The sequence below is a fragment of the Pongo pygmaeus genome, chromosome 3, assembly GCF_028885625.2.
Source record: "Pongo pygmaeus isolate AG05252 chromosome 3, NHGRI_mPonPyg2-v2.0_pri, whole genome shotgun sequence".
NCBI lineage: Eukaryota > Metazoa > Chordata > Mammalia > Primates > Hominidae > Pongo > Pongo pygmaeus.
This window is the reverse complement of record NC_072376.2, coordinates 182,099,637-182,125,634: the sequence shown is the minus strand read 5'-3', so window position 1 is coordinate 182,125,634 and position 25,998 is coordinate 182,099,637. Positions and strand designations below refer to the sequence as shown.

The 25,998-nt window shown below is 37.8% G+C and overlaps 2 protein-coding genes across 10 annotated transcripts in view; one reads left to right on the top strand and one right to left on the bottom strand.

Moving 5' to 3' along the window:
* The window catches only part of CBR4 (carbonyl reductase 4), a 118,163-nt gene extending 94,382 nt beyond the window's left edge, over positions 1–23,781 (top strand). For all 3 annotated transcript variants that reach the window (XM_063664280.1, XM_054485159.2, XM_054485161.2), the window contains one exon: positions 23,636–23,781. In XM_063664280.1, the coding sequence (XP_063520350.1) occupies positions 23,636–23,727 (92 nt within the window). In that variant the 3' untranslated portion in view covers positions 23,728–23,781. The remainder of the gene's footprint in view (positions 1–23,635) is intronic.
* Positions 1–25,998, bottom strand: part of PALLD (palladin, cytoskeletal associated protein) — a 442,141-nt gene that overhangs the window by 10,765 nt on the left and 405,378 nt on the right. For 3 of the 7 annotated variants that reach the window (XM_063664276.1, XM_063664274.1, XM_054485154.2), the window contains 6 exons: positions 23,724–23,822; positions 21,790–21,840; positions 19,705–19,926; positions 15,116–15,265; positions 4,364–4,458; positions 1,685–1,817 (listed from right to left, as the gene is read on the bottom strand). In XM_063664276.1, the coding sequence (XP_063520346.1) occupies positions 1,685–1,817; positions 4,364–4,458; positions 15,116–15,265; positions 19,705–19,926; positions 21,790–21,840; positions 23,724–23,822 (750 nt within the window). The remainder of the gene's footprint in view (positions 1–1,684; positions 1,818–4,363; positions 4,459–15,115; positions 15,266–19,704; positions 19,927–21,789; positions 21,841–23,723; positions 23,823–25,998) is intronic. The other 4 variants (XM_063664277.1, XM_063664275.1, XM_054485155.2 and 1 more) reach the window with 2 other exon arrangements.

The window sequence follows — 25,998 nt, the reverse complement described above, 5'->3', positions numbered from 1 at the left end:
TATTCTTTTTATACATTTCTACAATCCCAGATTTACTTTCTGAAGAAACAATGCCCAAATCCTCTAAGCAGCCTATATTTGTGTTCTGATATCCCATACAGAACCAGCAGAGGGAGCCCAAATAACTTTTTAAAACCTTATCCATATTTAAGAGTTAAACTAAATTTAAGATCAGTAAATAGGGGGCAAAAAAGAAATCAAACAAAAAATTTTAGAGCAGTGTTTCTTAAATATTTTTTCCCTAAACTCCTTTGAGAAATGGATGAAAGTTATCTTACACACATAATTTTGTAGGTAATTTCAGAGTTCAAACACCTAATGAAGCCTGCCTACCCAAGGACCTTGGGTTAAAAAGCCTTGCTGTAGGCCGGGTGCGGTGGCTCATGCCTGTAATCCCAGCACTTTGGAAGGCCAAGGCGGGCGGATCACGAGGTCAGGAGTTTGAGACTAGCCTGGCCAACATGGTGAAACCCCGTCTGTACTAAAGATACAAAAAATTAGCTGGGCGTGGTGGTGCGTGCCTGTAATTCCAGCTACTCAGGAGGCTGAGGCAGGAGAATCACTTGAACCCAGGAGGTGGAGGCTGCAGTGAGCCGAGATCACACCACTGCACTCCAGCCTGGGCAACAGAGGGAGACTCCATCTCAAAAAAAAGACCCAAAAAACCAAAAAGCCCTGCTGCAAAATAGATGAAAGAAAGATGTCACTCTAACTTATCTTAGAATTAGAAAATGGGGGCGGGGCACCGTGGCTCACACCTGTAATCCCAGCACTTTGGGAGGCCGAGGTGGGCGGATCATGAGGTCAGGAGTTTGAGACCAGCCTGACCAACATGGTTAAACCCCGTCTCTACTAAAAATACAAAAATTAGCTGGGCCTGGTGGCACGTGCCTGTAATCCCAGCTACTCAGGAGGCTGAGGCAGGAGACCCAGGAGGCGGAGGTTGCAGCGAGCCGAGATTGCACCACTGCACTCCAGCCTAGGTGACAGAGTGAGACTCCGTCTGAAAAAAAAAAAAAAAAAAGAATTAGAAAATGGGAGGAATAAAAGTCAGAGTAGATATATGGATACAAAATTTGTATGAAAAAAGAATGAAGACATGGTAGATTTATCATATTTATTATTTCAACATTTAAAGGGATAAATAAAACCTCCTGATGACTTTCTAGAGTAATGTCATGTAGGGTTCTGAGTAAAGAACATATTTAATTTAGATTTAAAGTAAAGAATCATAGTAAACAATATATAAATATCTGACATATTTCACTTTTTCCCCCCCTTAAGCTAGAATCATTTCATTTTTGAGACAGGGTCTTGCTCTGTCACCCAGACTGGAATTCAGTGGCTCGATCATAGCTCACATAGCTTCAGCTCCTAGGCTCAAACAGTCCTTCCAACTCAGCCTCTCAAGTAGATGGGACTATAGGCTCATGCCACCACGCCTGGCTAAGTTTTGTATTTTTGGTAGAGATGGGTTTCTCCATATTACCCAGGCTGGTCTTGAACCCTGGGATCGAGCGATCTGCCCAGCTTTGGCCTTTAAAGTGCTGGGATTATAGGTGTGAGCCACTGTGCCCAGCTCTCATTTTATACTTTATGTAATTTCCCCAAAAGGAACTATAGAGAAATGGCAAGTGAGGGAGAAGTGAGGCAATAGGATATGCAAGCAATAACAAAATCTTACTTTGCAGTCCATTCTGCAGAGTTTTCCTTCTTGAACAGTCAGATCTCCAGGAGCCTGCAAGAAGTGAGGTCTGAAGAATCGCTCCTGAATTGGTTCATTTTCGTCTCCACTGTCCCTTGATCTAGAACGAGGCCTTGAAACAAGAAAGATGACAGATAGAAATATAGACAGTAGTTATTTCCAGACTTTTAGTCATCTGTTTTCTTAAAATACATGGGGTAATAATATGATTTCCTTATCTGATCCCTACAGCTAAGATTTACACATTAAAAAATCAGAAAAGCAGAATCTTGTTTAATTTGGAAGTTTACTATAAATTTAATTGTCTGCCAATTGCAGGCTACTATAAATCATAAAGGGGAAATGGAAAAAAATGGGGTATTATATATTAACATTTTTCCTAAATATTTTTAAAGCTTTATGAAAGGTAGCATTATTGCTCATTTATTCCCAAATCTTTTTCAACAGAAGTTACTAGAACTTTCCACTGTGATTTTTAAATTTGTAGGAAATTAAAAGTTCTGATGATCCTATAAAAATTCAATATATTTTTAATTAAAATTTCTTTTCATATTAAACAGGAAAACAAATTACATTTTTAGGCAAGTTTTCTTTTGCATTAGTTATCCATATGCCTAGGGGCATTATTTTTTGCTTTAAAAAATGAGATTGTACAAATCTCCCAGATTCTGTGCATCTCTGTCACTTTTAAAGGTTGCCAGAGAAATCTTTAAGAGGAATACAGTTGAAAGTAATTGCAGGGAAGACTTAAAAGATCTTGAATACAAATTCTGTCAGTAGTGACTAGAAGGTAAGTTTAAAAACACTTAACTAGGAAAAGCAAGAGTGGAACAAATGAAAGAAGCATACTAGGCTAATAATTATTAGCTTTTTAATACAGTTTACCCTTCTCCAAGTATAGATCTAATTAATGAGAAAAAAGCTTTCCAGGACCCACTGATATAAGGAAAGGCTTCAATGTGTTGCAGACAACAAGAAAAGCAAAGAGAATAATGCAAGACAATGGACTTAATACTGTATATGCTATGTTTATATGCAAAGATACAGGCTAGCATCCTGTGAATACTGTATATGCTATGGTTATACGCAAAGATACAGGCTAGCATCCTGTGAATACTGTATATGCTATGTTTATACGCAAAGATACAGGCTAGCATCCTGTGAATACTGTATATGCTATGTTTATACGCAAAGATACAGGCTAGCATCCTGTGAATACTGTATATGCTATGTTTATACGCAAAGATACAGGCTAGCATCCTGTGAATACTGTATATGCTATGTTTATACGCAAAGATACAGGCTAGCATCCTGTGAATACTGTATATGCTATGTTTATACGCAAAGATACAGGCTAGCATCCTGTGAATACTGTATATGCTATGTTTATACGCAAAGATACAGGCTAGCATCCTGTGAATACTGTATATGCTATGTTTATACGCAAAGATACAGGCTAGCATCCTGTGAATACTGTATATGCTATGTTTATACGCAAAGATACAGGCTAGCATCCTGTGAATACTGTATATGCTGTGTTTATACGCAAAGATACAGGCTAGCATCCTGTGAATACTGTATATGCTGTGTTTATACGCAAAGATACAGGCTAGCATCCTGTGAATACTGTATATGCTGTGTTTATACGCAAAGATACAGGCTAGCATCCTGTGAATACTGTATATGCTATGTTTATACGCAAAGATACAGGCTAGCATCCTGTGAATAGGTATTGCCATGATGAAGTTAGAATTAAATCTGCACATGCTCTGGTGCCAGAACTGTCTTCCAAATGTTGAACAAAAGTCTGTGTGGATCCAGTCACACAAGGAGGTATAGACACACCACTTGTTTGATGTTTAGTCAGTTTTCCTGCGTACTCTCTCTGAGCTAACTATGTATTCTCTTCACTAAAGGAGTTTGCACCTATGGCCTGTAATTTACAGTCAGGACTATTTGAGGATATTCTGTCTATAAAATATCTAAACAGGCCAAGCTGACAGGATGGTTGACTTACTGAATTTTTTTTAAGTGCGAATTTATTACTAAGAAGTAGTATCCTTTCTCTGTCTCTGCCTACCATTGTTCCATCAGTGTGTCCTTGCATAGACTCAGAACTACTAGGAATGGAAAGCATCTCTATTGCTAGCAGATATCTGAGTATTTAAAACGTGACAGATCTTACCTACAAGATTTGTAGTCTAATGGTCTTATGTTTTGAACTAAGTGGCTGAAAAATGAACATTAATACATGAGCTGATTTTAAGAAACCTAGTGGTAATAGCTTTTAATGGTCAACTCACACAGCTGTTGGTTAGAGAAGTTTGGTTTCCAACATTTGTGTACCATTTAGTAGTATTGTCATATGCCATTTAAAAGTGCTGAGTCTTGATTTATTTGTCTATAAAATATGTATATTTAACAAACTCATAGTATATCTGAATGGGCTTAGCACACATTAGCGAATGTTTGTTCCCATTCCCATTCTGCATTGCAAAGGAGCATAATAATCAAGGAGCCACACATTTCAGGTTTGTATTCATATTCTGTCTTCCAATTATGTTTACTTTTGTGGTTATATGATGATTCTAATAGTACTAAATTTATAGTAATAAATAAAATAATAGTAACACTTCTGGGAAGGAACATGTTAAATACCTTCTGACATGAGGATGGCCTGAGGGAGACCGGGGACTTCGACCTCTTTGGTTGACAGCCTGTACCATTAGCCGTCCAGTACAACTGATGCGGCCCTGTAGAAATATCAGGAAATAAATGATTTGCTATTTAAAACTATTAACCACTAAGCACTATCATGCCTACTGTCCTATTCTCTATAAGACATTATTTCATAACAAATTCAGTATGCCATTTGAGTAATGACTAACCCTTTTCAGAAAAACACTTTCCCTGTGAGTTAAGTGCCTCAGTAAAACTATTTTTACTTGAAGAACTTGAAGGTGATAAGGTCTTTTTTTGGAACTCTTAAATAAGCTTTACTGTTTTATCTAGGATGGTATTTAAAATGACAACTCTTGATTAATTGTAACCTGCAAAGGTCTCCGTAACACATGATGTTGAATTGTAAAATATGGCAGGAGGACATCAGTCTCTTGTGAAGATTCCATTTTCATGGTCATCTACCAGCTGTAGCCAATTCTGAAATCAAACCTAGATGATTTCAGTTTTCTCTTTTTAGTAATATACTAATTATAGTAATATGCTAATATATAGTATATAGTAATATACTAATTAAATGTTAGTGGCTGGCCAGGCGCAATGGCTCATGCCTGTAATCCCAGCACTTTGGGAGGCTGAGGCGGGTGGATCATGAGGTCAGGAGTTCGAGACCAGCCTGGCCAATATGGTGAAACCCCGTCTCTACTAAAAAAATACAAAAATTAGCTGGGCATGGTGGCACAAACCTATATAGTCTCAGCTACTACTTGGGAGGCTGAGGCAGAAGAATCGATTGAACCCGGGAGGCGGAGGTTGCAGTGAGCTGAGATGGTGGCACTGCACTCCAGCCTGGGCGACAGAGCAAGACTCTGTCTCAAAAAAAAAAAAAAAGTTAGTGGCATCCCTTCCCCAAACCATATATTAAAATGAGCGTGATAAAATGAGTGTTATGTAAGAAGTATGAGTGCGATGATAAGGAGAGCTTCATGACTAAATGAAGCCATGTTCTCATGAAATGAACATATTTGAGATTTAAAAACCAGAAGCAGTTAAATACCTAAAATATGTGGGTCATATGATAAGGGCCTATGTAATTAAAAAAACCTATATTTTTATCTCTTAAATTTGTCAATTGATATTTTGATGGGGTGGTAGGGTCGGGGAGATAGCCAGAAGTTGTTTAATGGATACAAAATTACAGCTACATAGGAGGAAAAAGTTTTAGTGTTTCACAGCACTATAGGATAACAATAATTTATTGTGTATTTTCATATACCCGGAAGAGTGGATTTTGAGTATTTCCAACACAAATGATAAATGAGATGACAGATATGCTAATTACCATGATTTGAACATTACACATTGTATACATGCTTTGAAATATCACACTGTACCTCATAAATAGGTATAAGCATTGTGTCAATTAAACATAATAAAAGCAAAAAAAGAGTTTGATAAATGCTGTCATATGTGAACAGACAAGTAATACTCAGGGCACCCAGATGACATGGATAAGCCCACACATTGTTACTTTGGTTTTTGTTTCAGCTCCTTCTCTTAATTTTTTTTTTTCACTGTTACCAGCAGAGTAGCAAAAAAGATGATTTTTCTCCTTCACTCTCTCAGAAGAATGAGAAGATGTGCTTCTAAATGTTGATGACTGCCAAAGGTAACAGCAAGAGAGGAAAAACAAGAAGCAGATGTACCATCAAAGATTAGACTTACTGAATTCTAGCTCAGAGTTGATGAGAAGCCCTCATGCACTTACTCTCAGAATAAAATTCTTCCATTGGCTCTCATTTTCATTGCAAGCTGCCTATAGAGACAGGTAACAGAAGCTGCAGTGTTCTGTGTGTTTTGAAGAACTGCTTTCCAACTGTGAGCAGACTGGAGTGGGGGTCAGGGTGAGGGCACCAGTGGAGGGAATGCAGAGAAAAATCCCATAGCAAGATTCAGTGAAGGGCAGGACTCTAACTGGGGGCGCTCTCTAGGTCTCCTAAAACCTGGACTTCTTTAGGGCTATAACCACCCAGAAAAGGCAAAGACACATAGGAATGTAATACAGACAGGAGAAGAATGAGGAATTACCAAAGAGAGGTCATCACAAAGAAACAAACATAACTAGTTTTATACCACTACATATATGACTCCCTCTGGCATTCACGGTGTTTGCTGTTGAGGTCACAGTTAAAACACTGTGTTTCCTGAAAATTTCCAAGGAGATATGAAGTCTAACATTATGAAGGAGAATTATTTCTAGCTCAGATTAACTGTATCTGAAGCACAGGCCACTTGATACAGATTCTTATGCTAAACTCTTGGCAAACATTTGGGATTCCCTAAACTAGCCTGAAATCTAAAAATTAATTTCATCCAACTTCTCCAGATCTGTACTTGCTGTAGAAAAACTAGTTCAACCCTTGTGGAAGTCAGTGTGGCGATTCCTCAGGGATCTAGAACTAGAAATTCCATTTGACCCAGCCATCCCATTACTGGGTATATACCCAAAGGACTATAAATCATGCTGCTATAAAGACACATGCACACGTATGTTTATTGCCGCATTATTCACAATAGCAAAGACTTGGAACCAACCCAAATGTCCAACAATGATAGACTGGATTAAGAAAATGTGGCACATATACACCATGGAATACTATGCAGCCATAAAAAATGATGAGTTCACGTCCTTTGTAGGGACATGGCTGAAACTGGAAATCATCATTCTTAGTAAACTATCGCAAGAACAAAAAACCAAACACCGCATATTCTCACTCATAGGTGGGAATTGAACAATGAGAACACATGGACACAGGAAGGGGAACATCACACTCTGGGGACTGTTGTGGGGTGGGGGGAGGGGGGAGGGATAGCATTGGGAGATATACCTAATGCTAGATGACGAGTTGGTGGGTGCAGCGCACCAGCATGGCACATGTATACATATGTAACTTACCTGCACATTGTGCACATGTACCATAAAACCTAAAGTATAATAATAATAATAATAAAAGAAAAAAAAAAAAAAAAAAAAAAAAAAGAAAATCTAGATATAACTTGCTTAGAAGACCCCCATCATGAACTATCCAACTGATGCATCATACAAGATAACAAATGAACACATAAAATTAATGATTCTTTTTGGAGGTTGAGGACAAGGAAAGTGTGTGTATTGTTTTACACAAATAGCTTCAATTGTCCTGATGTGGGATATGGCTTCCTTATTATGTGCTTTGCGGCTTCCATGATGAAATGCTTATAATTTGGATATACCCTTCCTTGTGTGAAGCCCAGAAGATCCACGGTAAGTTAAAATGAACTAATCATTTATGTGGTTAGAAAAAGATATAATGTAAGTTAAATTCAGACTTCACCTTGAATTTGGACAAGGAGGTATGGGTTGTTACAAACAGTCAAACAAACCCACCTCACTAACCTGGATTTGAGTGTTGACTTTTCCTAAAACTTTGAGCAAATCACTGAATTTGTTCAAGCCTTTGTTTCTTCTTCTGTACAAATAGGGATGCTACGTATATCTCTCATAAGGATGTTTTAAGGGTTAAATGATGTAACCTAAATGCTCTTATAAATATCAAATGGTATGTGACATCATAAATCATCATTGTTAAGTTCCTCTAGCTGGTGTGTTATCATGGGTCTGAGACATTGTGCATGGACATGCATCAAGATGGTTTCTAGGAGCCCCAGCAGCTTGGCGGACCCCAGCAAGAATTTCCATGTGAATATACTTTACGTGAGGTATATGCTTACCTCCTTTTAAAATTCCTTCATATTTAACCAATATCTCCCTTGCCACTTAGTGCTCTTAATCCTGGAATGAGCCTTAAATACCTTCGTATGGCATTCAGTAGCTCTGCAATCAGTCTAAGTTTGTAAACCAGTTCTGCTGTCCCTGACAGGTAAGTGACTTTAGGCAGGGAGCTTAATCTTTCTAAGTTTCCTTCTCTGTAAAACAAGGCCATATAGTTAATACCTAATGGGTTCTTATGAAGATTAAAGTCATTAATACTTGTAAAGCACCTGGCAGCACTGTGTTTTGCATGAAGCCAATGCTCAAAATGTTAAATTATTGTAGCAGTCACTATGGATATAATTATAATAACCAGTTTTGAGGCATCCTTTAGAATTGTTTATGTAATGGAATTTTATTTTTCTTGGTATTAGAATGTAATTTACTCCAAAGGAAAAACAAAATACCTTTGGCATAGGAGGCAGACTATGTGGGAAGCAGATCAACCTTTTTAACTTCTGCTGGTGCTTGAAAGGTGCTAAGCACAATCATACTGAAATGTACTTGTTAGTGTGATGGCTGCATTTGATGTGGAGGAGGAAATATGCCCTATTCAGCTCTAAACAGATCCTTGATATGCTTAGCCTGCCTCTTCCTCCCCTCTCAAAAAAAAAAAAAAAAAAAAAAGTAAACAGGTTGGCATACTACTCTGGAAAGGTCACACATTTCTACACTGTTTTCAGGGTTTTTGCTGCTACTGCTTAGACCTATATATACAAATATTGCCACAGAATATTTCCTTAACTTCCCAAATTTAAGAAAAAGGAATAGTTACCATTTGTAATCTCTCTATTCTGATACCAACCTTCACTTCTGAACATGAAAGGTGAAGGTGTGGTCTTCAGGAGGCAGAATTATTAGTTTGATTTATATAGTGTTATTGGCTAAATATATTACTAACCAATACATAACCAGGAGCATTTAGAGAGCATCCAAACTAAGAAGTTGTATAATTTTGTTGTTTTTGTTTGGGGAAAAAAAAAAACCCAGAGTTCAGTGAAGCTTTTTTGAAAAGATGCCTTCCATGTGCATAATAGAAAGTTCAGGTTTTTAAGTCTGAACATACTATTTTTGACAAAGGTCATACAGAATTAGCAATAAGTGATTTTAATAATAATATGCCTATTAACTCTGGTAATCATAGTAGGCTCTGATGCACATTAATGCTGCTGCATTTGCTTTTATTAATTTTCTCATTTCTATCTGCTTTACCATTAACATAAGAATAATGGAAGGGAATGTTTAAAGTGAAGCTTGAAATGAGCCAGGAAACCTTATAATGCTAAAACAAAACACAAGCAACAAACTAACATTTTATATTTAACTCAGTTGTGTGTTACTTTTCTATTCCAAACAAATCCACAGAGTTTAAAGCTTATATTACAAATAAGTTTGAATTCTTAAAGTGATTCTGTATTAAACATCCAGCTTGTAAAGATTATTTCATACCTTGTGCAAGGCCAATTATTTATGTAATATGGAAATAACATTTATATTTCATAGTTTATGAAATTTAACTTGTGGCACACAGGTCTTCATAAAAGCTTGCCACTTGTATACATAATGCAGTTTGAGGAAACATCAGACTGCAAAATAGCCATTCCAAAATCCAAGTGCAATACAAAGTAACTTAGCAACACAACAAAACAAAGTAAAACATTCGTGTTTAGATGTAGTTGTTCTTAAAGATAGGATTAGAGTCTAAAATAAACTGTATTTGTGATCCTCATTTTGGCATTCTCTTTGGTGTAAACTGCACAATCACTCATTATTTTGCTAAACTATGTGATTGCTTTGGTCTCTTATGAATTGCTTGAGCTACACACATCGAGTGTGATACACAGCCCAGTATATGTTTAGAGCTGTGTGTTCTATCCCAAGTAGAATTTGGATGCAGTCAACAATATCTAACGTTTTTCTTATTCCCAAAAGATCAACCCAGGTGGAAAAATATCATATTCTATAAAATATTCTGCTGAACTTTAAGATTTTCCTCCCTCCTTGGTTCTCACCCTTCTCTTGGCTGCTTTCTGTAATTATTTTCCACTGCTCAGGAGAGCTCTACCGTCTGTGTTTCATTACTGAACTAATTTTTCCACTCTAGTCTTCCTCTTTTCCTTGGTCATTTCATATCATCTGGGCTACAGTGTACTAGAAAACATACATGTATTCTCCCTTTCAAACCCAAATACTTTTTTTTTTCTAAACCCAAATAACTTTAAAATTTCAAAATTTAAGGTAACTAAAGGGCATTAAGGAAGTAAGGAGTCAACTTCAGTTTTCTGTCAACTATACTTTATGCTTTTGGGATTACTATATCTTGAAAGATTTAGCTATTTTGAATTTTTTTTCACCGCCTTTTATGATATGACTATTTAAACTCATGTCTTAATTCATAAATTATAAGAAAAAAGTTTTAATATACGGTAATAGATGTTGTAAAGTTGAGATTCTAACAGCGTTAAACATTTCCAGAATGGCATCCTTACAGCAACAAATGGTAACTTATGCCAAGAGTTAGGTAGAAAAATGGTCTGTCAACTGGTCATGGTTTAAATGCCACTTTGTTTTTCTAATGGATAGTAAAGTTCACTCCAATTTTTAAGTGATGACTCACAGAACTTATATCTGCCATATTTGGACATACCAGTTACTGAAGACCCCAAGACAGAAAAGAAGGGGTTTTACTCTTGGAATTAAAATCAACCAGGCAACATGCTCAGAAACTTGGAACAAATACTACTACTGCTAAGTGGCATAAATATCGAAATTCTCTCACAGCAATTTCAGTGGGATATACACATCTACACACACTGAGGCCTAGACTTCATGAGTTTCCCTTCCTTTTGCCTGTCTTGGATTATTCAGGTAAAGAAGACTCTTAGCCCTATCCCCTTAATTAAGATGTTGGGAGTGTCAACTGATCTTTGGAGTCGGTTGGAATACTATAATAGGTAGTGTTAGAAACTGGTCTGGTTACTGTGATGCCTTGGGTTCTTTCAATCTTTTTTTTTTTTGCTCCTTTTGATAGACCCAGAGTAGTTATTTTACCCTTGGCTGAAATCACAGGATGGATAGGATATTCTGTTATGAGGGCTGTTCTTGTCCATTTCTCATTGCTTTGTCTTCTCTCCAAAGGGTAGAGCAAAGAACCAGAGAGGGTTAACCATGGGGCTCAGCCTGGGATTTGCAAAGCAGAGAATTCTGGGGCCTGGAATGAGGGCAGTAACCACTCTCTTTTGGGGCTTCTCTTGGCCCTGAGGGTGCTGAGAGCAGAGAGCAGCTTCCCAGCTTCATGTGTGGCTGATGTCAGCTGTGCTATGGGTGTGGCCGTCCTCTAGCTCACAGCTCCTCCACCCAAGCCCACAGCTGTGGCAGTTGTGGCACAGCCACATCTGCTGCCTAAGTCCTTTCCCATGGAGGTGATAAAACGGAAAAGCCAGGAGGTCAGAAGACCACACAGCAACAACATACTGGGTAGAAATTCCATCCCAAATTGACTTGCTTACTTTCTGACAGTACTGTGGGAACGGAGTACCTAGACATGGAACTGATCCTTTACATCTGGTTCCACAGGCTTCTGTTGTAGGCCTGTTGCTTTAAGATGGGGTAGTTACTGTCTCTGAATTAAAATAATGACAATAACTAGCATTTATTGAAAGCATAGTATGTGCCAGGTAAACTGAATGCTTTTTACATGTACTATTTAAATCTGTATTATTATTATTATTATTATTATTATTATTCTCATTTTACGAAGGAGAAAACAGGCACAGAGAAGTTAAGTGACTTGCTAAGGTCACACAGGTAGTGAGGGGCAGAGCTAGAATTCCAGCTGAGATCTGCCTGATGCCAAAGTTCATGCTCTTAACCCCTGTACTGCATGGCCTGCCGGCCTCATCCTAGGTTTTTCGGTATCATCAGTGTTGCCCTACAATCTTGGTATTTGTAGTAACATTTCTTTTTTATTTCCTTCCTTTCCTTTTTTTCCTATGTTTACAAGGGTTTCCTTTTTTTTGGCATTATATATTGGGCTTTGGGTAAGATTACATTTATTTTCTAAAAATTTATTTTTGGCTAATGGCAGTGGCTCACGCCTGTAATTCCAGTGCTTTGGGAGGCTGAGATGGGAGGACTGCTTGAGCCCTAGAGTTCTAAGCTGCAGTGAGCCATGATTATGCCACTGTACTCCAGCCTGGGTAACTGAGGAAGACCTTGTCTCTAAATTAATAAATAAAAATTTCTTTTTTATTCTAATTGACAAATTATAATTGTATATATTTGTGGGGTACAATGTGATGTTATATGTATGTAATATGGAATGATCCAAGCGAGATTTTCAGCAGCTCACCTTCATCTAGTGACTTCATAATAATTTGTCAAGAGAGTTTAAATGATTGGAGACTACTGACCCCCAAGGCTGGCCTGCTGTCTTAAACTCTGCTCACTGCCATTGGCCATGAGCACTGAGTCAGTCCTTCCTCACTGAGAACTTTTCCACATGTAAAAATGCATTACTGTAATTTGAGGAAGACACTAAGCAGACTCACAACTGCAGTTTTACGTTTATGTTCTTTTGTTCTATAAAATGGCTTATTCCAATAACAATTTAAAACATGCTAAGAAAAATGCCTTGAAATTAATAGCAGGTTCCCAGTGTTGGCAAATACATAAGGACCACAGATAATTCCATCCCATAATATATCCCAGCCTTTCTAGGGCAAAAGAGGAATAAACGACCCAACACAAAGAAAAATTTTGGATTTTGTCAGTTCTCTACCATTTTCTTAAACAGGCAGAAAACTAAACTAAAAGCTAGAATTTGTTAATGTCAAGGAAATGCACTGAAAATATAATAAGGAAAAAAGAGGCTGAGGCAGGTGGATCACCTGAGGCGAAACCCTGTCTCTATTAAAAATACAAAAAATTAGCTGGGCGTGGTGGTGCTGAGGCAGAAGAATTGCTTGAACCCAGGATGTGGAGATTGCAGTGAGCTGAGATCACGCCACTGCACTCCAGCCTGGGCAACAGTGCAAGATTCCGTCTCAAAAAAGAAAAAAAAAAAAAAGGAAAAAAAGCAAGTTCCACTTTTGTTTCTTCATATATATCAAATATGAACACAAACATTAAAATGCAACTTCTTAATAGTGATTTAGACCTTTTCAGGGTGATGGTCATGTATTCATTGATTAAAACATTTAGAACTTTAAGAATGTGCATTAATATAGAAGCTTTTCATTAACAGTGAAGAGTTTGCTGCGCTCTATCACAACCTGATTAGCTGGATAACCTGTTTTCATTCTGATCTTAATATTATTGCAGAAAAATATATTTATATGACCATGGAATATTAGAATATAATAAACCTTGAACAATATTTATTTATTTATTTAGAAACAGAGTCTCAGGCCAAGCGCAGTGGCTCACACCTGTAATGCTAACACTTTGGGAGGCCGAGGCGGGCGGATCACGAGGTCAGGAGATCGAGGCCATCCGGGCTAACATGGCGAAACCCCATCTCTACTAAAAATAAAAAAAATTAGCCGGGCATGGTGGGTGCCTGTAGTCCCAGCTACTAGGGAGGCTGAGGCAGGAGAATGGTGTGAACGCAGGAGGCGGAGCTTGCAGTGAGCTGAGATCACGCCACTGCATTCCAGCCTGGGCAACAGAGCAAGACTCTGTCTAAAAAAAAAAAAAAAAAAAAAAAAACAAAGTCTCACTCTGTCAACCAGGCTGGAGTGCAGTGGCGCAGTCTTGGCTCACTGAAACCTTCGCATCCCAGGTTCAAGTGATTCTCATGCTTCAACCTCCTGAGTAGCTGGGATTACAGGTGCCTACCACCACACCTGGCTAATTTTTGTATTTTTAGTAGAGACAGGGTTTCGCCATGTTGGCCAGGCTGGTCTCAAACTCTGGGGCTGAAACAATCCACCTGCCTCAGCCTCCCAAAGTGCTGGGATTACAGATATGAGCCACTGCACCTGGGCCAGAAACTTTAATTAAAAGTTTGCAGTGTCATTAAAATTATTTATATAGTTTCTAATACTAAATATTTTCTTCAAAAGAAATAATATGGAATGATATAAATAGATCAGAGATTCTAAAAAGATGACTTCTAGAGAAAACTGCTCATTTTACCATGCCTTCTTTTTTCTTTCTAAAAGTGTATTATTTATACTACTTTTGCAGACTTTAATAAAACTACCTGTCATACACTGAGCTCTTAAGGTACAGAATAACTTTTTACTCATTTTTGTATCCCCTATATCCAGCATAGTGACTAAAATGTATAACATAATAAAAAAGAATTTGCAGGCTCGAACTGGCAACATGATACCCAGCAGCCTCCTATTAAATTCTAAGAAGGCAACTGATTTTTTGACCCTAAGTCTAAAGGCAAATACAAGAGAAAACATTTTGATGAAAACTGATAAACCTGAATGCTAACAAAATTATCATTTGTCTACACTTGCACATTAAATCCCACTGATGTGTTTCTTCTAAAATATTTTACTTTAAGTTTTTCTTATACAGCCTATGCATGCCACTCACTCTCTTTTTCTCCTTTATTTTCTTCATGTAATCCTACCTGAAGTTATATTATTTGTTAATTGCTTATTTTTTACCATAGGACTTTGTCCAGTCTACTACTGCAACCCCATCACCCACACAGAAAGTGTGTACATATTAGGCCCTTAATAATATTTGTGGAAGGAGTAGAATAACACCTGATGGAATAAATATTCATGAAACAAAGAATTTTTCTATCCTCTGAAACCAAGATGGATGTAGAATTTGGAAAAATAGTTTCATAAATCAAAGAACCTTCTTAACTTCACCTTTTAAACAGTTCCTTTGTCCAATCAAATGCCTGTAAGCACTAGACACAGAACTGAGCCCAGACCTATACCCTTCTTCACCTGAGGGTTTGCAGCCATAATTGTGTAATTCCCATCATCATCTAGGGTGGAGGCTGTGGTATGGAGGGAGCAGGTCCCATCGAGATCTCTTTGAATGGTGTAGTGATCACTCTTTGAAGAGATCTGCTTCCCATCTTTAAACCAATAGATCTGTGAATAGAAACAAAGATTAAAGATTAGAAGTTTGTGTATTCCTACTCTATTTGGAGAACTGAAAATAGTAACAGTGTGGTTTGCAGAGGTGATCTGAGTTTTCATGTTAAAATGTTAAACCAAATACCTGACTAAGGAATTGATTTTTCAGTGAAAAAAAGCAGGTAACAATTTAAATTCTATTTGAGTTTTTAAACCCTGTCTCTACAAAAAAATAAAAAAAATTATCTGGGTGTGGTGGTGCATGTCTGTAGTCCTAGCTATTTGGGAGGCTGAGTCAGGAGGATGGCTTGAGCCCAGGAGGTTGAGGCTGCAGTGAGCCATGATCACGCCACTGCACTCCAGCCTAAGTGACTGAGGCCCTGTCTCAAAAGAAAAAATGTAAAAAATAAAAGTAAATTTTGATTAAACACAATATTTTTAAGTAGTCCAAAGGGTCCTCCTTCCTTCTCTCACTTTTAAACAAAACCAGTTGTCCATGGATGTCTGAGTTCTAAGGTTTTGTTTTGTTTTGGAGACAGGGTCTCGCTCTGTTGCCCAGGCTGAAGTGCAGAGTGCGGTGGTGCAATCTTGGCTCACTGTAACCTCCGCCTCCCAGGTTCAAACAATTCTCGTGCCTCAGCCTTCAGAGTAGCTGGGATTACAAGTGTGAGCCACTATGCCTGGCTAAGTTCATTATTATTTTTGATTTAAGTTATGAACAACACAGTTGAAAGATAGGCCCATCATAATGAATCACAGTGCCAACAGCCCTAACATGGCTGAGATGCTGAATTAATAGTTACATCACCCCACCTGCAGACTTATTAGATAAGCAAATAAACCTTTCCTTTTTTAAGCCACCGCAAGTTCTTTGTTGTCATTTTTTGTTCCTTGCAGCCAAAAGTATTCCTAACTGATTCCTAACAAAATAAATATACTTTAGACCCTTTAGTTGTTAAAACAAACTTCTTCCTTAATATAAATCAGTATGTAAATTGGTAACATAAACTGACATTCAAATTCAACTGTCTGTCAAAGTATTTGAATCTGAAAAATCTTTTTGAAACCTCCATTCTAAGAAAGGAAAAGACCAGAAATATATAGCACTAAATAGATGGATGAATTATCAGGATATGACTGCTCTAACTTTTCAAACTCGTATTTTTCAGATAGCTCCAAATTTACAGAAACTATATTATGTATTAAACTCTAGAATCTAAAAAGTAATCATCAACTAGACTAATAACTTTCAGTTGTAAAACTTAAATTATGTAAAGTATCATACTTCATAATTATTTTACTTTTTAGTAGTTGACTTTTTTTTTTTAGACGAGTCTAGCTCTGTCGCCCAGGCTAGAGAGTGCAGTGGTGTGATCTTGGCTCACTGCAATTTCCGCCTCCTGGGTTGAAGTGAATCTCTTGCCTCAGCCTCCTGAGTAGCTGGGATTACAAGTGTGCGCCTCCATGCTCAGCTAATGTTTGTATTTTTAGTAGAGATGGAGTTTCACGATATTGGCCAGGCTGTTCTCAAACTCCTGACCTCAAGAGATCTGCCTGCCTCAGCCTCCCAAACTGCTGGGATTCCAGGTGTGAGCCACCGTGCCTGGCTATGGTTGACTATTTCTGATGGAAAAAAGAAGCTGTAATAAGTATACAATTTCTTCCTTTTGCATTCTTGCCACAATGCCAGTTCTTGAGTTATTTCTTTACTTTAATCATATTTTTCACCTCCATTATACTTGGCATACAACTTTCAAATAAGATCTAAGAAATATTTCCAAAATTTTACCAAGCCTACTAAATGGAGGGAGAAATTCGGAAGGGCACAAGAATGAGAACAGGGTAAATTAGAAATTATTTTCAGTCTTCCTATGGCTCAACTAGAACAAGCATGTCAAGGGAGGAATAAAATATTTTTAAAACATAAGCCTAAAAAACATGTATTTCTTTAAACATGAATATTCCATACTTTAACAATCCTAATGTAATTTATGTGGCATATGCCAAAGTAGACCTTTAATAAATGAGAGAGGGAAGAAAACAATGGGAAGGAGAATGAAGGTTGAGGGAGAGGAAGGAGGGATGAAAGAATAACATTTAACAATAAAAAGTTTAAACAATTAAGTCCCTTCTAGCTGTGAAACATTTAAATTTATATTAGGAAAAAAGTACAGTCATATTAAAAACAAAAGCCCATCTTTCATGTTAATGTAGTATTCTATAAGAATCAATAATCTTAGAACCTGATCAGTGATCTTAAGCCTTGTATAAGGTTTGAAAGTAATATGGAATCTTTTTGTGACTATCTTGGAAGTTCAAGATATAATTCTTATTGAATTTCATTCATAAGCTACAAATTTACTTTTAATACATGCGTTTGATAGCATGTTGTGAATACACAGCTGTTAACACAGATTATGCCAAGAATATTGTAAAACGTTTTCTATAACAATGGAGTTTATTTTAAAAATCCCATTTTATTAGGAAGTATATAGGGTTTGAAAATTCAAGGCTATTTTCTTTGATCTTTGACTTTGGCGTTGCAATTCAGTTTTAAGAAAAGTATATGATGGTAAAACTTGCCATAGTGGGAAAACAAAACAATGCCGTGGAGCTATAGGAAATTAACACCTAAAAGTGTCAGGTATTTTTTATCACTTTTCCCTCTTTCATTTTATGCCACTATTAAGCTTTTTATTGCATTGAGTACATTGCTCTATGCTTATTTTATAAATTTGTATTTTTTGGTACTATCTTGTTCTTTCATTATAGTTTCCATTCTTTTTAAAATTGTTTCAATCTTTGTGAAGTTATTTTAGAGGTTACTTAAGATTGTTCAATATTGTGCAATACTTGGCCTTCTGTTTTTCTGTTTCTTGTACTATTGACTCTTAATATGGTTTGGATGTCTGTCTCCTCCAAATCTCACGCTGAAATGGGATTCCCAGTGTTGGAGGTGGGGCCTGGCGGGAGGTGACTGGATCATGGGGGTGGATCCCTCATGAATAGTTTAGCACCATCCCCTTGGTGATAAGTTCTTGCTCAATTAGTTCACATGAGATCTGGTTGTTTAAAAGTCTGGGACCTCCACCACTTCTCTCTCTTGCTGTGTGATTCACCTTTTTCGCCTTTGCCTTCACCATGATTGTAAGCTTCCTGAGGCCTCGCCAGGAGCAGATTCTGGTACTATACTTCTGTATACTATGCAGAACTGTGAGCCAATAAAACCTATTTTCTTTTTTCTTTTTTTGAGACGGAGTCTCACTGTTGTCACCCCGAGCTGGAGTGCAATGGCACGATCTTGGTTACTGCAACCTCCACCTTCTGGGTTCCAGCAATTCTCCTGCCTCAGCCTCCCAAGTAGCTGAGATTACAGGCGCCCACCACCATGCCCAGCTAATTTTTGTATTTTTAGTAGAGATGGGGTTTCACCATGTTGGCCAGGCTGGTCTCGAACTCTTGACCTCAGGTGATCCACCCATCTCGGCCTTGCAAAATGCTGTGATTACAGGTGTGAGCCACCATGCTTGGCCAATAAAACCTATTTTCTTTATAAATTACCCAGTCTCAGGAATCCCTTTATGCAAAAATGGCCTAACACAACTCTCCTTGTGGTTATTTCTTCACATATTATTACCTTTATATAAGGCAACTTTTTGCTTGCTTCTAAGAATTTTAATCATCCAGCACTAAATTTCACATTTCTCAGCTTTTGGCTCCCTATCATGTGATAGTGTAGTTAGGGGTTTTAATTTTTTCCCTTTTTTTATTCTTTTCACTCAAGCTCAGGGAAAAGTGTACTCCTGTTTACTGCCTTGCTGGGCTATTAAACAGTTTATTCTAGTCCTTCCTTTAAAGATAGGGCAGCTCCTTATCCAGCATTTCCATGTTTGTATGGAGAGGGCTCCCATCCAGGTCATTCTAGTCCTGCATGGTATCAGAATTTGTCATTATCCGTTCTAAACAATATTCTTCACCCCACCTCCCTCTGTAAATATTAATATAAGCAGCCTTGGTTTTTTGATTAAAGATTGGAAGTTTTTACAACCAGTGGTGAGCATTACTTCTCTGTATGGTACAGAGCACTGGGTTCATATGCAGGCCTGGCCACTCACCAGCTCTCTGACCTTGGAAACTCACCTCACAGAACTCAGTTTAGTTATTTGTGATTTGGGAATAACAATGAGGAATAAATGATATAGGTGTGTGAAGAGCTCCCTGTTAGTTATTCTCTACTCTATTCTTCAAACCCAAACTCCACTCCCCCAGCCACTTTTTTTGGTTTCTAATGCCTCCTGAAGATGGCCCAGAACTTAAGAATATTTAAAACCCTTTATATCGTGGGTATTGAGAAAGATCATTTGTATCTCTTTCTCCTACCGGCATGCTATATTTTGGAAGCTAAACCTTTCCTCAGAGAATGACTCTTAAAAAGCCTCCATCTCCCAGCTCACCTTTGGCTTTGGATTTCCAGCCACTCTACATGTGAAAGTTACTGGCATTCCCTCAAAGATCTTGTAATGTTTCAGCTTCATCTCAAAGAATGGTGCCATTCCATTTTCCACAGGCACATCTCCATACTGAACTTCATCACCTGATTCATCCACAGGAGACCTTTCTAGCCTGTACTCTATTTCACTGATGAGTCTCTGTTCACAGCTGGAGACTTTGTATTCCTGAATCAAGGAAAGTTTAAGTTAGCAGACTCAATCCCTTCTGACAAAGTGTCAAGTCTATCCCTGCCCCCCAATAAGGCCCTAGAAGACAGTGATATTTTTATCATAGAGCTTAAAAACACAGTCTGAGCCCAATTCAATTGCATATGAAACAAAAAACATCTGGAAGTGAGTTTATGTGGTATTTCAGATTGTCTTCAAGTCCTATCATCCAAAAAGAGGGGGGTAAGAAAGATGAATTTTTTTTTTCCTTCTTTTCTCTCAGGCAAGGGGAAAGAAGGGGAAGGAAAGAAAAAGGCAAAAGCAAAGCTATGTATTCCTAAACTGTTGATAACAATGAAATATAATGGAACGCTGATTTCCTTCTGTAGGGTAAAAGCTGATGCAGGGTGGTGCATCTCTCCACATAGTACATGTGGCAAGCAGCTGCCATATTATATACAATTATAGTAAAAGAATAATAGAAAAAATGGTAATAGAAAAAATAGTAAAAGAATAATAGAAAAAAAAATGTTTGTTTTTTTTCCCCCACCTCTAACAATCCCTGCCTTGCAAGGGCCTCCTCCTCAGCTCTGCAGCTGTTAGGAACCCACCATCTTTAGAAGAAAAAATAGGACTGACAGTCTAGCCAAACTTTTGCTTTAAAAAAAAAAAAACAACCCATCAACATTCCTGTGGTGATTAAGGTGGATCCTACAATTTCCTTGCCTATAAAGTGCAATAAAGGCCAGGTACAGTGGCTCACGCCTGTAATTCCCAACACTTTGGAAGGCCGAGGTGGGAGGATTGCTTCTGGCCAGGAATTTGAGACCAGCTTGGGCAACAAAGTGAGACCCCATCTCTACAAAAAATTTAAAAAAACAATAGCTGGGCATGGTGGTACATGCCTGTTGTCCCAGCTACTTGGGAGGCTGAGGTGGGAGGATTGCTTGAGCCTGGGAAGTCGAGGCTGCAGTGGGCTGTGATTGTGCCACTGCACTCAAGCCTGGGCAAAAGAGTGAGACCCTATCTCCAAAACAAAAAAGTGCAATGAAGACAAGGGAGTCTATGTAAATATTCCCTATTTAATATTAAATGAAAGATAATTTTAACTATGTTTTCTCTTAAAGAAGTTACTCAGTGTTTAAAAAACAAGTTTGTTGATTTGAGGGAAGAAATACAACAGTATGAATAAAACTGCAAGAGTTATACCACAAGTTGTTTTGCTTCATCTAATTACTATCAAATTAATCCCTTGAAGAATTAGCACTTTTGTTCCCCATAGAAAGGTATAACAAATGAAAAATTTTTCTTGATTTAATGTTCAGAGTATCCACTAATGACAGAATTAAATTCAAGTTGGAGGTCAGGCACTGTGGCTCATGCCGTATTCCCAGCACTTTGGGAAGCCAAGGCAGGTGGATCACCTGAGGTCAGAAGTTCGAGACCAGCCTGACCAACATGGTGAAACCCCATCTCTGCTAAAAATACAAAATTAGCCAGGCATGTTGGTGTGCACCTGTAATCCCAGCTACTTGGGAGGCTGAGGCAGGAGAATCGCTTGAACCCAGGAGACAGAGGTTGCAGTGAGCTGAGATCACACCATTGCACTCCAGCCTGGGCAACAAGAGGGAAACTCCATCTCAAAATACATAAATAAATAAATAAATAAAATAAATAAATAAATTCAAGCTGGTAAATACGTGACAAAAAAACTCATGTTGCAGTAATTTTGTGTATCTGATATTACATGAAACAGACACTGGTCATAGCATTTATAATTAATATATGGCAGAAAAGATAGAAACACACGTAAAACAGCAAGAACAGAAGAAAACAGACACAGTGAAAGACTGGAAGGAGAAGAAAGGTGAAAAGCTTAACCTTTTGACCATCCAGAGGACTCCCTACAGAAGCATGAGGAGAACCAGTGTCCTGTAATGGTAGAAAAAAAGATGTGAAGACTAATAATAGAAATAATAAGAATGCAGCAAGATTTCCAGTTTTCCTTAAGTGAAACTTTTGTGCTAGCAATACGCATTTGGTAGTAACGGTACTATGAGTACTCACACAACCATTCTGCTTTTCACTTTCGGTACAGGACTCCATAAATCACATGAGATATTCAATACTTTATTTTAAATAGGCTTTGTGTGAGATGATTTTGCCCAACTGTAAGCTAATGTAAGTGTTGTGAGCACATTTAAGATAGACTAGGCTAACCTAAGATGTTCAGTAGGTTAGGTGTATTAAATGCACTTTTTTTTTTTTTTTTTTGAGATGGAGTCTCGCTCTGTCACCTGGCTGGAGTGCAGTGGCACGATCTTGGCTCACTGCAACCTCTGTCTTCCAGGTTCAAGCGATTCTCATGTCTCAGCTTCCCGCGTAGCTGGGACTACAGGCGCACGCCACCATACCCGGCTAATTTTTGTATTTTTAGTAGAGACGGGGTTTCACCATGTTGGTCAGGCTGGTCTTGAACTCCTGACCTCAGGTAATCCACCCGGTCTTGGCCTCCCAAAGTGCTGGGATCACAGGTGTAAGCCACTGCGCCCAGCCTTAAATGCACTTTCAACTTACAATATTTTCAACTTATAATGAGTTTATCAGGACATAACCCCATACTAAGTTGAAAAGCATCTGTATATATGTGAAAGAAAATAAAGAGATAATATTTTCTATTTTATTTTGACTAGATATTAAGACTAAACAGTTGATCTTTGAACAACACAGGTTTGAACTGCATGGGTCCACTTATATATGGATTTTCTTCCTCTTCTGCAACCCCTGAGATAAGCAAGACCAACCCCTTGTCTTCCTTCTTTTCAGACTACTGTAATTTAAGACAATGAGGATGAAGACCTTTATGATGACTCACTTCCATTTAATGAATTGTAAATGTATCTTCTGTTCCTTAAGATGTTCTTTGTAACATTTTCTTTTCTCTAGCTTACTTTAAGAGTACAGTCTATAATACATATAACATACAGAATACGTGTTAATCAACTCTTTGTTATCAGTAAGGCTTCTGGTCAACAGTAGGCTGTTTTTGAAGAGTCAAAAGTTGTATGTGTGTTTTTTGTTTTGTTTTTGTTTTTGTTTTGTTTTGTTTTGTTTTGGAGACGAAGTCTCACTCTGCTGCCAGGCTGAAGTGCAGTGGTACAACCTCAGCTCACTGCAACCTCCACCTCCCGGGTTCAAGCAATTCTCCTGCCTCAGCTTCCCGAGTAGCTGGGACTACAGGCGTGCATCACCACACCTGGCTAATTTTTGTATTTTTAGTAGAGACGGGGTTTCACCATGTTGGCCAGGATGGTCTCGATCTCCTGACCTCGTGATCCACCCACCTCAGCCTCCCAAAGTGCTACAATTACAGGCATGAGCCACCACGCCCGGCCATATGTGGGTTTTTAACTGTGCTTGGGGTTGGTCCCCCTAACTCCCGTGTTGTTCAAGGGCCAACTCTAATGGGAAATATTTACTAGTTATTTCAGACGGTGTCAGCGAAAATGTGTTTCTCCACACAAAATTATTTTGCATAAAACATAGGATAGGAAAATGGAAAGGTACTGGAAAGGAGAATAATCAAGAAGATAAAAAGAACAGGTATCACTGATGGAAGGAATTCTGTCAGTCACTTAACATAGTATGTGCTCAATAAAAATTAGCTGTGAGGCTGACTGATGATATTAATACTGCTTTTCTGTGACTTGCCCTCTACTTTCCACAGAACTCATCCCAAGAACAGTATCCATAAGGAAGATGGAAAAAGGGGACAGAATAAATGTTACCCTAAGAAGTCCAGCGCAACATGGTACCTGATTAGCTGTTTCCTCTTCTGGCTCCTGAATATTAAAGACAGTTGCACTGTCAGCACCTAGTAGTCGACGAGCCATTCTTTCTTCGTATGTTAACCTCTAAACAAAATAAGTCACAAAAATACAAAATTAGAAAAAAATCACAAATATGTATTGCCCTATGAAAAAGAGTAAAAAACAACACACTTTCATGATTTTCTGTAAGTATTCTCTCTCCAGCTTCAGATACCTGCATATTTCTTTTTCTTGCTTCAGTTGTTCTACCTTTTTACCTCCCTTTCTAGTACTAATGGCCTAATCCAGAGAGCCACCAATTGGTACAGCACAAATTTAAAGTGAGCAATAAGCAACAAGGCAGAAACCACACAGAGAAGATTTGTCATGTCCTTAATGAAAAACATAGAAAAAAAGATATTTAAACAGCAAAATACAATTTAAAAGAAATGTTATTTTTATAGTCATCCATCAGCTTCAGAACAGCCAAGTCAGCTCTAATACTGACTGAAAGAAAAAACAAAGATACTCAAAAGGAGAATAAACTGACTAAAAAAAAGAACAGGTATCGCTAATGGAAATAATTCTATCAGTCATTTAACAGTATGTGCTCAGTAAATGTTAGCTAAAGGAAGATTTGGATGAACTGGCAGTGATGGGGTTCTTACCTCTAAGAGCATTTCCCAGGCTGCTGTGTAATGTAGGAGATTGGCAGCAACTGTTATAATCCACAGAGACTGATGCACATGGCTGAATTAGCAACAGGATTATGCAAGACACTTGCCAAAGCTAACAGCCTCAATTGACTTGACGCAGAAGCAGACTGCTTGCCCATCAGGCAAAGAAAGTGGTAGTGTTCTTGCATCTCGCAGCTAGCACTTTGGAACTGGCCCAAACTGTTTTACCTACGCCATTCTTATACATAAGAAATGCGGGCATTTTTGTGTGACTATTGGGGTGATACCTGCTCTTGAATACTCATTCTAAAGTGCCTTAGACTTACAGGTCTGGAAGGAACTTTCAGATACCACCTGCCTCATCGGGGGCATTTTATAAGCAAGTGTTTGATTAGAAATAGAGAATTGGTAAGGCAGAATCTAAAAAATGTACAGAAATTATTTCAGATAAACTTCCAAACTTCTAAATATAAATGCAAATTCGTTTGGAAGCTCTCTAATCAGGAAAATATGTTGGGTAAATTTACAATTTCCAGTAATTGCTGGTCTTAATCCCAGCTGAAACCGGGAAGTGAAACAAGTCAAGTACCAAATGACAAATAGTCCTGCAGTTCAAATTATTTCACTTAATAAGGAAAGGTCAGAGGACAAGAAGAGGCAGAGGTAGGAGGCTGAGGGCTGCATGAAGCATCTGAGTCCACTATGTTATTAAATTAATTTTCTCACACCTATTAAAAAATCAGTGAATTCAATTTTCAAAGAGAGTCTTAAATACCTGATCTCTTAAAAAGCTTCCCTAATCTTTTCATGGAGAATTGTAATACATCAAAGCCAGGCCTGGAGTGATTTTCACTCTGTTCCTTATAAGCAGAAATATCAATTTCATATCTATTCCTTCACCAGAATGCACCTGCTACCACTAGAAGCCAAAAATACTTCACAGTTTTGTTTCTAAGTCACTATGCCATCTGGCTATAAAAGCCCTTGTCTACAGACACCAAAGATAAGAAAGAGAATAATATATAATATTAGGAAAAAGTTGGTTGAGAATCCCATTTTCTAAAAAGGGAAATCTTACTTGTCATTTTAAGCTCTCAAATGTGGATACCTGTGGAACTTATTGTGAATGTTATTCACTGCTAAACAGATGAATATAAATATACATACAATATATATAATGTGGGTTGACCAATAGCTTATGGAAGTCTTACCTTAACCAAGAGAATCTTAGTTCATAAGGAACATTGACATAGATAGCCAAAAAGAAAAAAAAAAAAAGCTGGAGTGATGCCTTACCTGGCTTGAAAAAGTTCCCATATGTATCTATTTTAATCTTTTAAAGGCTTTAGTTGACAGAGCCAGGGAAAACTTCCAGAGTATGTACATTTATACATGCAATCACTTATTTCAGGGAGAAAATATTTTCCTCTTGTGAAAATCTTCTATACTCAGTGAAATGAGTAACTAACACAAAACTTCATTCAAATTTTAATCTTTCTTAATCAGATTAAGATACCCTAATAACTAAAATCAGCATTCAGCACCCCTCCTCTGCTCTCCAGCTTTCAAGTGTGGTCTGTTCTCACAGTTTTACTTATCAATGT